This window comes from Mirounga angustirostris, unplaced genomic scaffold (genome assembly GCF_029215605.1).
Source record: "Mirounga angustirostris isolate CCGP_5_RB_7025 unplaced genomic scaffold, mMirAng1.0.hap1 SCAF_5, whole genome shotgun sequence".
NCBI classification, from domain to species: domain Eukaryota; kingdom Metazoa; phylum Chordata; class Mammalia; order Carnivora; family Phocidae; genus Mirounga; species Mirounga angustirostris.
The window spans coordinates 117,704,952-117,720,676 of NW_026991713.1; the positions used below are offsets into that span (position 1 = coordinate 117,704,952).

General features: G+C 37.2%; 2 protein-coding genes across 2 annotated transcripts in view; both read left to right on the plus strand.

Annotated features, from left to right (window-relative positions):
- The window catches only part of LOC129045737 (ankyrin repeat domain-containing protein 26-like), a 116,697-nt gene that overhangs the window by 17,325 nt on the left and 83,647 nt on the right, over positions 1–15,725 (plus strand).
- LOC135364490 (ankyrin repeat domain-containing protein 26-like) overlaps positions 1–15,725 on the plus strand; it is a 34,659-nt gene that overhangs the window by 7,296 nt on the left and 11,638 nt on the right. The window contains exon 2 of the mRNA XM_064591961.1: positions 14,271–14,343. Coding sequence (XP_064448031.1) covers positions 14,271–14,343 — 73 coding nt within the window. The remainder of the gene's footprint in view (positions 1–14,270; positions 14,344–15,725) is intronic.

The following is a 15,725-nucleotide window of genomic DNA, read 5'->3' on the forward strand; positions in this document are numbered from 1 at the left end:
CTGGACCATTTCCTTACACCACACACAAAAATAGACTCCAAATGGTTGAAAGACCTCAATGTGAGACAGGAGTCCATCAAAATCCTAAAGGAGAACACAGGCAGCAACCTCTTTGACCTCAGCCGAAGCAACTTCTTCCTAGAAACATCGCCAAAGGCAAGGGAAGCAAGGGCAAAAATGAACTATTGGGACTTCATCAAGATAAAAAGCTTTTGCAAAGCAAGGGAAACAGTCAACAAAACCAAAAGACAACCAACAGAATGGGAGAAGATATTTGCAAATGACATATCAGATAAAGGGCTAGTATCCAAAATCTATAAAGAACTCATCAAACTCAACACCCAAAGAACAAAGAATCCAATCAAGAAATGGGCAGAAGACATGAACAGACATTTTTCCAAAAAAGACATCCAAATGGCCAACAGACACATGAAAAAGTGCTCAATATCGCTCAGCATCAGGGAAATCCAAATCAAAACCTCAATGAGATACCACCTCACACCAGTCAGAATGGCTAAAATTAACAAGTCAGGAAATGACAGATGTTGGCGGGGATGCGGAGAAAGGGGAACCCTCCTACACTGTTGGTGGGAATGCAAGCTGGTGCAGCCACTCTGGAAAACTGTATGGAGGTTCCTCAAAAAGTTGAAAATAGAGCTACCCTATGATCCAGCAATTGCACTACTGGGTATTTACCCCAAAGATACAAAAGTAGGGATCCGAAGGGGTACGTGCACCCCGATGTTTATAGCAGCAATGTCCACAATAGCCAAACTGTGGAAAGAGCCAAGATGTCCATCGACAGATGAATGGATAAAGAAGATGTGGTATATATATACAGTGGAATATTATGCAGCCATCAAAAGGAATGAGATCTTGCCATTTGCAACGACATGGATGGAACTGGAGGGTATTATGTTGAGTGAAATAAGTCAAAAAGAGAAAGACATGTATCATATGATCTCACTGATAATGAGGAATTCTTAATCACAGGAATCAAACTGAGGGTTGTTGGAGTGGGGGGTGGGGTGGGAGGGATGGGGTGACTGGGTGATAGACACTGGGGAGGGTATGTGCTCTGGTAAGCGCTGTGAATTGTGCAAGACTGTTGAATCTCAGATCTGTACCTCTGAAACAAATAATGCAATATATGTTGAGAAAAAAAAAAAAAAGAAGAAGAAGAAGAAGAAGGTAGCGGGAGGGGAAGAATGAAGCGGGGGAAATTGGAGGGGGAGACGAACCGTGAGAGACGATGGACTCTGAAAAACAAACACGGTTCTAGAGGGGAGGGGGGTGGGAGGATGGGTTAGCCTGGTGGTGGGTATTGAGGAGGGCACATTCTGCATGGAGCACTGGGTGTTATGCACAAACAATGAATCATGGAACACTTCATCTAAAACTAATGATGTAATGTATGGGGATTAACATAAGAATAAAAAATTAAAAAAAAAAAAAGATGACATGTTTTGCAGACGGAACAGCAGTGCAAAGGCTAAGATGTACGAGTGAACTTTGGAGGATTTATGAGCAGTTCAGTTTTGCCAGTACAAAAAGTGTGCTATGGGAATGGTTGCAATGAGGTGAATACTTAGCTAAGGCAAGCTTATGAAAGTTTTTCAGTCGTATGGAAAGGAGTAGATCTTACCCTGTAGACCTTGGTAACTTTATCAGGTAAAATGCTTTTAGCTGCAAATAATAGGTGACTTATAACAGTGACTAAAACAGGGGCACCTGGGTGGCTTAGTCAGTTAAGTGTTGACTCTTGGTTTTACACAGTCTCGGGTCATGAGATCAAGCCCCACATCACGTTGGGCTCCGTGCTCAGCACGGAGTGGGCTTGAAGATTCTCTTCCTCTGCCCTTCCTCCCATTCTTGCACTCTATGGCACGCTTCCTTTCTTTCTCTCTCTTTCAAATAAATAAATCTAAAAAAAAACCAAAACAAAACAGTGACTAAAACAATAGGAACTAGAATTGTTTTGATGCTTCAGTGATGTCATCAGGGTCCCAGTTGTCTCTTTTTCAGCTTTGAGGTTGGCAGTATTTTATGTCTCCCTTCCTGGTTGGCTAATTAGCAACAGCTCCAGGCCTAGTCTCACATGACAATATCCAATGACTGGAAGGACTGTTTTTCTTTATATGTTTCTTTCATTAATTAACTAATTAATTTATTTAAGATTTTATCCATTTATTTGACAGAGAGAGAGAGACAGCGAGAGAGGGAACACAAGCGGGAGGAGTGGGAGAGGGAGAAGCAGGCTTCCTGCGGAGCACCCAGCACCCTGGGATCGTGACCTGAGCTGAAGGCAGACGCTTAACGACTGAGCCACCGAGGTCCCCCCTATATGTTTCTTTTAAATAAGAAGAAAACTCAGAGGCTTGCAGTGAATTTCCTCTAACATTTTCTAGGCTAGGGTGTATCGCATGCTTGTTCCTAAACCAGTCACTGGTAAATCAGGTACTGTGAATAGCTTAGAATAATCATTTCTCATTTTGAAGCTGGGGTGAGGCCACCTTCTTTCTGTATGGGGACAACAAATATCCAAATAAAGTTGTAGTTCTCCAGCAAGAATGAAGAATTACGGAATGGCCATTGGGGAGGGAGCCAGCAGTATTTGATGCAGGGATTCATTGGAGAATTTGAAGCAGAAGGGTAATAAGATTAGATTTGAATTAGGGCCCTCTGGTTATGGCATAAAATAGGGATCACCAAGCTTTTTTTTAAAGGGCCAGATTGTGACTATTTTAGGCCATGTGGTTTCTCAACTCCAATTACCATTGTAGGGTGAAAGCAGCCATAGCAATATATAGGTGAATAGATGTGACTGAGCTCCAATAAAACTTTATTTACAGAACCAGATGGCAGGTCGGACTTGGCCTGTGGCCGTAGTTTGCTGGCCCCTCATGTGGAGGATATATTGAAGGAAACCATGTAAAGAGACTGGAAGACAAAGGAAGCTTATATTTCCTTAGCCTAGTATCAGTCCATTATGAAATTTTCACCCTTCTATACTGAAAAAGTCAGGAGGCTCAGTTTATTCAATTTAAAATGTTGTTCTTTTTCTAGGCCTTATGTCTTTCTCGTTTTTTAAAATTTAAACAATTTTTTTTTAAAGATTTTATTTATTTGAGAGAGAGAGAGAGAGAGCACAGTGGGGCAGAGGGGCAGGGGCAGAGGGAGAGGGAGAAGCAGACTCCCTGCTGAAAAGGGAGCCCGATGCGGGGCTTGACCCCAGGACCCTGAGACCATGACCTGAGCTGAAGGCAGATGCTTAACTGACTGAGCCACCCACGTGCCCCCTTTCTCATTCATTTTGCTTAAAAATTTTTTATTAATTTAAGAAATAACCATAATAGTTGGTGGCTTTTTTTTCCCCTCTGGAAGTCATCAGTTAAGAGCTCATGTTTGAGTAGGGCAGTGGCAGGGGAAATATAAAGCAGAGACAGAAAAGAAGTATAGTTAATATGATTTCGTGATTATTGAATGTAAAAAGTTAGGGGAGAGAGGAAATCTAAGAAGATTCATATGTTTCCAGGTTGAACACTGGCATTTAAATTGGACATGAAGAATGAGTAGGACTTTATCGGATGAAGAGTGGAGAGCGGTGGGAGTAGGGAAGACCAGGTTTTTTTCTGTATATGTTGAATTTGATGGAATGTCCATGTAGTATATTTTCAGTAATTGGATAATCGAATACTAGGAGGTTTCTAGCTGGAGGTAGAGCTTCAAGGTTGGAGGTGCAGATTTGAAATAATCTGATTAGAATTATTAAGCAAAGTGATAGCTTGGACAAAGATTGAGCTTGTCCATGGTGGAGAAACATATAGAATGAGAAGGAGGCCAGTGAACAAACCCTGAGAATACCAAAATATAAGGGTGGATGGAGGAGTAGGAGTTAGTAGAGAAGACTAAGGAGTGACTGGGGAAATGTAAGAGAGGAATTAGAGGAAGTGATGGTGAAAAAATTAAAAAAATATTTCAAGGAGGCGTATTACTGAAAAGAAAGAAATTACTGAAAAGAAAGTTGGATTTAACTTTTAAAAGCTCTTTGGTGGTAACCTTTTCAAAAGAATTTTTGAGTTGTACGATCTATTATTTACATGATTGGTACTTTCTATGTCCAAATATGGAAAAATAACACATCAAGTAAGGTCCTATGTAACTTTTTTGTAACTGCAGTGTCTACCCAGACAGGGTCAAGGGAAAATGGTCTAGCCTGGTGAGTAGACTTGCCAACATTTTTCCATAACTGTCAAAACCTAGGAGTCAAGTGTGAGGAAAAGTGTTGTCTTTCTTACCTGTTTCTGGTGGAGATACTTGAGTTTTTCTTCAAGTCCTTGATACACTCTTCTGGATGAATACGAAAACAAAAACAGCAACAGGCAGGAAGCCACTGTCAGGCCCTATATCTGATATGGAATCATGATGCAGCTGTATTTTGAGTGTTTTAAAGTTTGATCAGAAATAGTTTACAGACCTGCAGTTTGGAGCCTTTTGACCTCTTTTAAATATTTTATTGCAGAAAACTAGTATAATACCGAGGAGAAAATATAAGGTGATACACTGAATATACTAGTCTCACTAGTTTAGGAATTCTGTGTCAGTAAAAACAGTCAATACCTGACTATTTTGGTTAGTGCTGTCTCTCTTGATCCTCTTTTCATTTGCCTTCTTCTAATATCTCCACTTCTACTGCTCCTTTCTGAATTTCATCTCTAAAGAAAGCGCTAAGGAAAATTGTCTTGGAATCCAACACTATTAGAACACATTTCTACCATATGTATGTTTGACATATATGTGTATTTCCTTCTAAGGTAATGGGCTACCTAATCTAAAGTGTATCTCATATTTTATTAGTTTCTTGTGCTAAATTTCTTTGTATCTGTATCACAGTGACAAAGTTAGTGATGATGGTCTGCCAAGACTGAAAGCATTTTCTGGATTGTCAGAAATTTTTATCTGATACACTTTTAATGTGACATGCTTTTATATTTTTTTCCAGAAATTGGTAAACTGTGACTTAACAAGAATATGTGGCCAATTAGATTATCAAGTTTTTAACCATCTATGTATATAAGATAACTCACTTTGTTTTCCCCCAAATGAGCCCTATTGATCTTTAATGATCAAATCCACTATTTTCAGGGTGAAGCGGATAACTCATATTTTGGATGGAGTATTTTTGGCTTTTTTTTTTTTTTTAAGATTTTATTTATCTACTTGACACACAGAGAGATAGCAAGAGCAGGAACACAAGCAGGAGGAGTGGGAGAGGGAGAAGCAGGCTTCCCGCAGAGCAGGGAGCCCGATGTGGGACTCGATCCCAGGATCCTGGGATCATGACCTCAGCCGAAGGCAGACGCTTAACGACTGAGCCACACAGGCATCCTGTTTTTGGCTTTTTGACTAGTTTGTCGACAACTGCCTTTAATAGGTGAGATATGCTTTTAATTCTGTAAGAAATTAAGGAAAAGACTGGAAACAAAACTCTATAATCAATAGTGTGTTGTTAAACTGTGTATGATAGTTACATATTTTTCTATAATTATCCCAGTTACCTTATTGATTCAGAACTACCATAAAAATGGTATTAAGCCCTATTTATTTATGTATTTATTTTCTTTAAGATTTTTTTTTATTTATCTGACAGAGAGAGACACAGCGAGAGAGGGAACACAACTAGGGGGAATGGGAGAGGGAGAAGCAAGCTTCCCGCTGAGCAGGGAGCCCGATGTGGGGCTCAATCCCAGGACCCTGGGACCATGACCCGAGCTGAAGTCAAACGCTTAAACACTGAGCCATCCATGCGCCCTGAATTAATCCCTATTTAGTTGGAGAAAATTTATGTGATCTTTTCATTTTTTTATAGGAAATTTTATACTGTAGAACATTTTGGTAATCATCAGGATTCTCTTTTTTTTTCCTGATTAAAATAAGATTGTTGCTTGTTTGACATTATTTTCCGATCATTATGTCATCTCTTCTTTTTATGCCTTTATTCAGATGGGTATAGAAAAACAGGAATCTCCAAGGCAGATACTAAGAAAACCAGATTCAAGGAAAGGTGTTCTGTGAAATAACCGTCTGACTGTAATCATGTATAAAATATTAACCCAAATCATAAAAATTTCATATAATGCAGTTGTATTAGAGATTCCCAGAACGACACCCAGATTTGGTTATTCACTAGAAGAACTCACAGGTCTTAGCATATTTGTACTCATGCCTTTGGTTTACGGTGAAAGGATACAAAGCAAAATCAGCACAGAGGAAAGGTGCATGGAGTGAAGTCTAGAGGAAACCAAGTGCAGGCTTCTAAGAATCCTCTGCCTATGGCTGTGCTTAATTCCTCCAGCATCAAGTTATGTGCTTAATTCCTCCAGCATCAAATTATGACAACACATATGAAATGTTGTCTGCCAGTACAAGAATCTTGTAGAGACTCAGTGCCTGAAGTTTTCTTGAAATGATAATCATGTAGGCATCTTCTCCCTAGCGTATACCAAAATTCCAGGCTCCCTGAAGGAAATCAAGTATACAGGATAAGACACCTGGTTTGTACCAACACTTAGGCACAGCCACTCTTACCAGCTATGGAATGGTGGGAACCCTCCCAAAATCCAAGTTCCCGGATACCAACCAAGGGCCAGCCATTCAAGTGGGATCTAATGGTGGCAGTCTTTGGCCCGCTCTACGGAATCTTTTTTGCATAGGAATTATAGCCCTGACTTAATTTTTGTTGTTGTTTTAAGATTTTATTTTAACAGCAAGAAATATGATGGTATCACATGGTACTGGTTTCAGTAGCATGATCTGTATTAAATGAAGTGCTGGTTACTTTTTTGACTTTTGGTGAATATTTAACAGGTATTTGTACATAAATTACTGGGGCAACATTAGGTAATTATAATCTGTTTTTTTTACTTTATTAAACTTTCATTATGATTCTTAGATTAAACAATGGTTTCTGATTTAAAATTAGAATAAAAATTCTTAATTATATAGATAATCCAGTTTTGTTTCATATGATAGTGAATCCCTGTTTATAAGATTCGATTATATAATTGTCAATTATTTTCTTGCCTAAGTATGCAATTAAAATTATTTGCTTTATGTATTTTCATATACTTCAATTTGGTGGATAATACCTGTATTCTGTTACTTCGGTCTTTATCTTAATTTTCACAGTGGCTGTATCTTACTTTAATACATGGTGATAGCAGGCTTAATGGATACCTTTTTTTTCCTTCACGATAAATAGACCTTACTTTTTAGAACATTTTCAAGTTAACAGCAAAATATAGCAGAAAGTACAGAGTTTCCATTTACCCCATGTTCCCATACATGCATAGCCTCCCCTGTTGTCAACATCCTGTACCACAGGGATACATTGTTTTATTTACATTAACTCATCTTTATCATCCAAAGTCCATAATTTACATTTCGGTGCAGTCTTGGTGTTGTACATTCTATTGGTTTTAACAAATGTATAATGACATGGAATAGTTTCACTGCCTTAAAAGTCCTCTGTGCTGTGCCTATTCATCCCTCCTTTTGCCGCAACCCTTAACTCCTAACTTGAAAAGTTTTGCTTTTTCCAGAATGTCATATAGTTGCAATCATACAGTGGATATCTTCTTGAATGTTTATTTTTTATTTTATTTTTATTTTATTTTATTTTTTTAAAGATTTTATTTATTTATTTGAGAGAGAGAGAGAGAACTCGAGGAGGGGGAGGGGCAGAGGGAGAGGGAGATGCAGACACCCCCACTGAGCAGGGAGCCCGATGTGGGGCTCGATGTCAGGACCCTGAGATCATGACCTGAGCTGAAGGCAGATGCTTAACCGCTTAACTGACTGAGCCACCCAGGCGCCCCTCTTCTTGAATGTTTAAAAAATTAAAATTCCAAGGTAATTGAATGTAGTGATTCAAGATATTCTTTGTCCTTTGTTTTGTTTTGTGTTCATCAGTGTAGGATCTGATAACATATGCCTTACAGACTGAAAAAGTGTGATTTCTATAGACATTTGTCACATAATGGGGAGGGTTGAGAACAATGACATCATGTACTACTACCTAGCACTAACCATTGGTACCATTCTGGTCTAAGAGATGGGTCCAGATAGACTCTCTAGCAATGAAAGTAGATAGTCTCAAGAGGTTATACTTTATAAAACCAGAATCACTAAAATCACTAAAATCTTTCATACTTACCTGCAATTGGAAATAAGGCCAGAGAGAGTCTGTTTGCTATGTTTTGCCATGCTGCAAAGTACAGTGGCTATAGACCAAAGTTTGTGATGAGATGTTTCATCCTAAACTTAACAGTCTCTGCTGAAGAGCTGGAGAAGTTCTGTTGTGTTACAGCAAAATAAATGCAGTCTCTTTTAACTGCTCCTAGTAGTGGAAGTCCAGAAGAATCATGTTATTTAGGTTTGACATTGTCGGTCTATGATAATGATTCTGCTAATGATACCGTTTTCTGTCAGTCTCATAGGGTTTGGTTACAATTATGGTCATTATAAACATTCACTTGGAGGTATCAAATTCTGATAAATACCATTCTTTTCTTGCATTTGGTAAATGTAGAGGAGAAAGTAAGATTTCTTAATGCATTAACTGCCTACCAATAATATAATTAATACTCATTCCAGTGTGGTTTCCAGGTGTGATCTTGAAGGAATACTTTTTAACAAATCATCAGTCTTATACTTTTAATATTCTGTATTTTTCTATTGTTGATTTAAAATGTATTTTGCGGGCGCCTGGGTGGCTCAGTTGGTTAAGCGACTGCCTTCGGCTCAGGTCATGATCCTGGAGTCCCGGGATCGAGTCCCGCATCAGGCTCCCTGCTTGGCAGGGAGTCTGCTTCTCCCTCTGACCCTCCTCCCTCTCATGCTCTCTCTCATTCTCTCTCTCTCAAATAAAAATAAATAAAATCTTAAAAAAAAAATAAAAATAAAATATATTTTGCTTTTTTCTTTAGTGGCAGATAAGAATTCTGAAGAAGAGTCTTTAAGCAGGTAGGATTTTTATGGAGTCTTTCAAATTATGTGTTAACTAAGGGAATGCAGAGAAAAGCATTTGTTGAGTTCTGCTCTGGGCTAGACACTATTATGTACTTGACACTTATTACTTATATAGTCATTACAATAGCTTCACAAAGTAGCTCTGCTATTATAGCCTATTTTTTATTAGTCAGCTGTGGTGCAGGGAGGTTGATTAATTGACCTGTGATTACATAGTTAATGAGTAGCAGACCCATGATTTGACTGTCAGCCTGTGTGACTCCCATCTCCCTTCTTTTGTCCCTCAGCAGCACTGGGATTAAGATACAGATCCTAGTCAGATCAACTCAGTCATATTCAGTTATGTGTTAATCCTGATTTAGAGTTTTCTTAAGAAACCAGGTTAGTTCAAGCATTTGTCCTAATATATTTGACAACTAGTGATAACTAGAGGTAATTACTGCAGTGGTAACTAGTCTGTTGTTTTTACTGTCAAAGATTTTAGGGTGGATCTCAGTTACCGATGGCCACAGTACATAGCTTTTACATAAGCAAGACCTAATCAGGCAAATTCTTAGATATAGTGATGTCTGCTGTCCTTGAGATGAATGATTTTTCCAGAAGTGAAGGATATGTAATCTAGGTGTAGACCATGTTGCATTAATTAAATTTATCATCTATTTAGAGGATATTTCTAAATGATTCTCTACTTACTGACTTCCCAGTCTAGTTTTCCCTAGGCTAGTACCCTTGACTAGTTCTTTGAAGCTTCTTCTTTTTTTTGTAGACCTTTTTCTTTTTCTCCATGACTTTTCTATAATCTTTTCTTGATTTTTTTTTTTTACTTTGTTCTCTGCTTTTCTTGGTGTTTCTTTTAGTCCATTAATTGTTTCCATTTCTGCCAGCTAAATAGTCTCTGTTTTTCTATAGACAAAATCAAAAGCACATAGAATTTCAGGATCTTAAGGAATCTTAGAGATGAATTAATCAAAATACCCTCTGGTACTGCAACCTATGTTCAACATCCTCACCAAGTGGTTGTTTAAATGGAGAATTTGAAACTCAAAAGAGATTAACAGTGACTTATTTGGATATGATAAGTGACAGAAATGAGATTTAAATTCAGGTTTTTTCCTTTTTTCTCATCTTGTAGGTAAATGTTTTAATAATTGAAAGATGGGGAGGGGGTCTTGTGAACACAGTGAAGGGGGGTAAGGAAGGAATTAGCAGGAGAGGCCAAGTTTCAAGAAGAATAACACTGGTTTGGATAGTTTTAGAAAAGATGTCAAAATATTGGGGTTTATGATAAGTTAGATAAAGATGAATTATAGGAATGAAGGATACACACACACACACACAAAGGAATGAAGGACATAGGATATTGGGAGTTGTTTAGAAAGGCATATTAAAATAGAGGGTTGAAGAGAATCTTGAGCAGCTTTTTTGTTTGTTGGTTTAATTGAATGAACTAGCATACTTCAGGTTTTCTGTTGAGAGATATTAAAATCATTTGAGCCACTGGGAAGAATCTTTTTACAGCATATAAGAATGTGATATCATCTACTTCCACCCCAACTTACAGAGAGTGGCTTAGATCCTCTTGGGTAATAGGCGCAATGGAGATTCTACACAACATAGATGTATGGCCCAAGGTAGCGGTCTCCTCACTCCACCTCTTTTAATTCTCTGATGCCCTGCCCATGTACATGTAGGGTTTGGTGGGGTACGACTGGCTGTCAAATCAGTAACAGAGTTTTATTTGGGTAGTTGGTAACATGTCTACGTTGAGATGACTCCATGGATGACTGAAACTCCATTTTGCTTGTTCTCCAGGAGCAGGAAATGGCTCCTACTCTTGGACATTTGAGCCTATCCTTGTTTTGGGAGTCTGTGCTTTCATAGACTAAAGACTTAAAGGTTGGAGAGTACCACTGAGCCCTGCAGAAGAGTGATAATAGGTGTGGGAACTCACAGAAAGAAAATATTAGGCAGTGTATAGGGAAATAGAGGCACAGCCACCCGGACTCTGTTTTTATAGCAGTCTCTCTTCTTGGGTATCTGAGTGCCTATGAAGGTTTTTAAGGTCTTGCTCGTTTATGTAGACCTAAATAAGGCAGGACCAGTGAAGGAAAAAATTTGAACCTTATAATTTTTAATCTTTTAATCTGGGAATAGTATTCCCACTAATAACATAAATTTGTTCTTTAACATTTATATATTTCTTTCTTTTAATTGAAGCATAGTTGACACAAGATGTTATGTTAGTTTCAGGTGTACAAGGTAGTGCTTGAACAACTCTATATGTTACACCATGCTTACCACAAGTGTAGCTACTATCTGTTACTGCATAATGCTATTACAATACCATTGACTATATTCCCTATGCTGTACTTGTATCCCTGTGACTTACTATAACTGAAATCCTGAACCTCCCATTCCCCTTCACCCATTTCGTCCGTCCCCCACCTCCTTCCCTTCTGGCAATACAGAATTCTCTCTCTTTCTGGGTCTGTTTCTGCTTTTTGTTTGTTCATTTGTTCTGCTTTCTAGATTCTACATATAAGTGAAATCATATAGTATTTGTCTTTCTCTGACTATTTCACTTAGCATAATATCCTCTAGGTACATCTACATTGTTGCAAATGGCAAGATCATATTCTTTTTTATGGCTGAGTAACATTCCTCTGTGTGTATATGTGTGTGTGTGTGTTTGTAAGAGATACATCTGTTGATGGACACTTGGGTTGTTTCCATATATTGGCTGTTGTAAATAATGCTGCAGTAAACATGGGGGTGCATATATCTTTTCAAATTAGTGTTTTCATTTTCTTTGGGAAAGTAAGTAACTAGTAATGGAATTACTGGATCATACGGTATTTCTATTTTTAATATTTCAAGGAACCTCCATACTGTTTTTCACACCATTTTCGATCCCCATCACCAGTGCACAAGGGTTCCTTTTTCTCTACATCCTCAACATTTGTTTTTTGTGTTTTTGATTCTAGCCATTCTGACAGGTGTAAGGTGATAATTCATTGTGGTTAACTTTTGAACAATTAACTTTGAAACATTTCAGAGAATTCCTTGCCTGTCACTCTTAGTTATGAGAACTAAGACTGAGTCTTTACTAGGGATTTCACATCTTCGGAGAGGTGGAGGCAAGATAGATAACGAAAACCTTTTTAAAAACAGAGACCAAATTTTTTTTTTTTTAAGATTTTATTTATTTATTTAACAGAGAGAGAGACAGCGAGAGCAGGAACACAAGCAGGGGGTGTGGGAGAGGGAGAAGCAGGCCTCCTGCCGAGCAGGGAGCCTGATGCGGGACTCGATCCCAGAACCCTGGGATCATGACCTGAGCTGAAGGCAGACGCTTAACGACTGAGCCACCCAGGTGCCCAAAACAGAGTCCAAATTTTGAAAGACCTGTACTCTAACAACTATAAAACATTGATGACAGAAATTGTGTTAAGACAGAAGAAGTGGAAAGACGTTGCATGCTCATGGATGGGAAAAACGCATATTGTTAAAATGTCTATACTACCCAAGGCAATCTACAGATTTAATGCAATGCCTATTAAAATACCAACATTTTTCACAGAACTAGAACAAACAATCCTAAAATTTGTATGGAACCACTGAAGACCTCGAATAGCCAAAGCAATATTGAAAAACAAATTGGAAGTATCACAATTCCAGTTTTCAAGTTATATTACAAAGCTGTAGTCATCAAAACAGTATGATACTGGCAAAAAAACAGATATAGATCAGTGGAATAGAACAGAAAACCCCAGAAATAAATCCATAACTATATGGTCAATTAATCTTTGACAAAGCAGGAAAGAATATCCAATGGAGAAAAAGCAGTCTTTTCAACAAATGGTGTTGGGAGAACTGGACAGCTACATGCAAAAGAATGAAACTGGACCACTTTCTTTAAAAATAAACTCAAAAATGGGTTTAAGACCTAAATGTGACACCTGAAATCATAAAAATACTTGAAGAGAGCACAAGCAGTAATCTCTCTGATATTGGCTGTAGCAGTGGTTTGTTGTTTTTGTTTGTTTGTTTGTTTTTTCTCTAATGTCTCCTGAGGCAAGAGCAATAAAAGCAAAAATAAACTATTGGGACTACATCAAAATCAAAAGCTTTTGCACAGTGAAGGAATCAGCCCACAAAATGAAAAGGCAACCTATGAATAGGAGAAGATCTTTGCAAATGACATATCTGATAAAGGGTTAGTATACAAATATAAAGAACTGATAGAACTCAACACCCAAAACACAACCCAGTTGAAAAATGATCAGAAGACATGAACAGACATTTTTCCAAAGAAAACATACAGATGGTCAACAGGCACATAAGAGGATGCTCAACATCACTCATCATCAGGGAAATGCAAATCAAAACTACAATGAGACACCACTGCACACCTGTCAGAATGACTAAAATCAAAAACACAAGAAACAAGTGTTGGTGAAGATGTGGAGGAAAAGGAACCCTCTTGGATTGTTGGTGGGAATGCAAACTGGTGCAGCCACTGTAGGAAACAGTATGGAGTTTCCTCAAAAAGTTAAAAATAGAACTACCCCGTAATTGAGTAGTTGCACTAGTGGGTATTTACCAAAAAATACGGAAACACCAATTCAAAGGGATACATGCACCCCTGTGTTTACTGCAGCATTATTTACAAGAGTCAGCCCAAGTGTCCATTGATAGATGAATGGGTAAAGAAGTGATATACATACACAATGGAATATTATTCAGGCATAGAAAAGAATGAAATCTTGCCATTTGCAACGAAATGGGTGGAACTAGAGAGTATTATGCTAAGTGAAGTCAGTCAGAGAAAGACAAATACCATATGATTTTGCTCATATGTAGAATTTAAGAAACAATAAAAATGAGCAAAGGGAAAAAAAAAGACAAACCAAGAAACAGACTCTTAACGATAGAGAACAAATTGATGGTTACCAGAGGGGAGATGGGTGGGGGAATGGGTGAAATAGGAGACCGAGATTAAGGAATGCACTTGTCATGATGAGCACTGGGTGATGTATGGAATTGCCCTATCATTATATTGTATACATGAAACTAATATAGCACTTGTATGTTAATGATATAGGATTTAAAATAAAAACTTAACAAAAACAGAGGCCAAATTTTAAGTATATCAAGAAACTTCATTCAGTAAATAGCTGACCTTTCATTCGATTTTTCTTTTTAATAACTTGTTTTTGTTGTATGTTTTTGCTCTAAAGTATTTCCATTAAACCTGGTACTGATGATTCATGGCCTACATCAGATGATGAAGACTTTAATTTTGATATCAAGGTAAAGTACTCTTGTGAAATTTGTTTTCCTGCTCTGAATTTAGTTTGTATATTATTTACTCTTAAAATTTAGCAGTGGCCTACCTATCATCATTTTATGTTTGTAATGGAAAGTTGGTCAGAACAAACCATTTTGTAGAAATATGACGAGTTGAATTTTTTTTTTTTTTTACTCTGGTAAATACTGAAGGTGGAGGCTGAAAAAGATGAACTGGAAAATACATAATGACAGGAAAATTATATTGGGAAAAGCTTTTCCATAATGGAGGAAATAAGATATTTGGTCAAGGATAAGGATTTTTACTGTGAGTTTTAAATTATCTTAACATGACTTTTCTTTCTTTCTTTCTTTCTCAATATGACGTTTATAATACTCATGCCTAAATGAAATCTTTAGTGGATTCAATTATTGCGGACATTTTTTCCCTTGGTAACATATAGTTTTACAAAATACTTTTTTCTCTATTTCTATCCTTTGTTGTACATTTAGACTAAAATAATATTAGAAATTGTGGAAATTCAGAAATGTAAATTCTCAAAATTTATATTGCAAAGGTATTCCACTGTGTTTTCAAAATAATTCCATTAGGAGTTTAGTTAAAACTTTATCTAAGTGAAGAATACATGTTTTGCCTAAAATAATAATCAGCTCTAGAAGTAGAGGCTCTTCGTACCCATATGGTAAAATGTCCAATTTCAGAAATCTTTTATATTATAGTTTTTAAAAATATCTACTCAATCTTTGTATCAGATTCTAAAATTTAATATTTCATTCTTATTTAAATATTCATTTTAAAGCCCCTGTATCATTATAAGCTACTGGATGTTAGGAAATGTAATTGTGCATCTCCTGGAACACCTAGAATAAAGTCTTGCTTGGAAGAAGCAATTTAGTATTTTTTGAATGTGAATAAATGAGCAGACAGATGGAATTCTGTATAATGGAATGTTATAAGTAATGTGCATAATTAAATATATGAATTTTTAAAAATATGGCTCAAATTTATATTCCTTTTTTTTTTTAAGGATTTATTTATTTGAGAGAGAGAGAATGAGAGAGAGAGAGCACATGAGAGGGGGGAGGGTCAGAGGGAGAAGCAGACCCCCCTGCAGAGCAGAGAGCCTGATGTGGGACTCGATCCCGTGACTCCAGGATCATGACCTGAGCCAAAGGCAGTCGCTTAACCAACTGAGCCACCCAGGTGCCCTATATTCCCTTTTTATGTTTAAGATTTATAAGTGCAAATGAATTATGTTGAGGAAATAAATAAATAAGAAAAAAGGTTACAGTTTATTTTTTAGTATCCTCTAATTGTGAGCTCAGAATTTTCTTTTTTCTTTTTTTTTAAAGATTTAATTAATTTATTTATTTGAGAGAGAGAG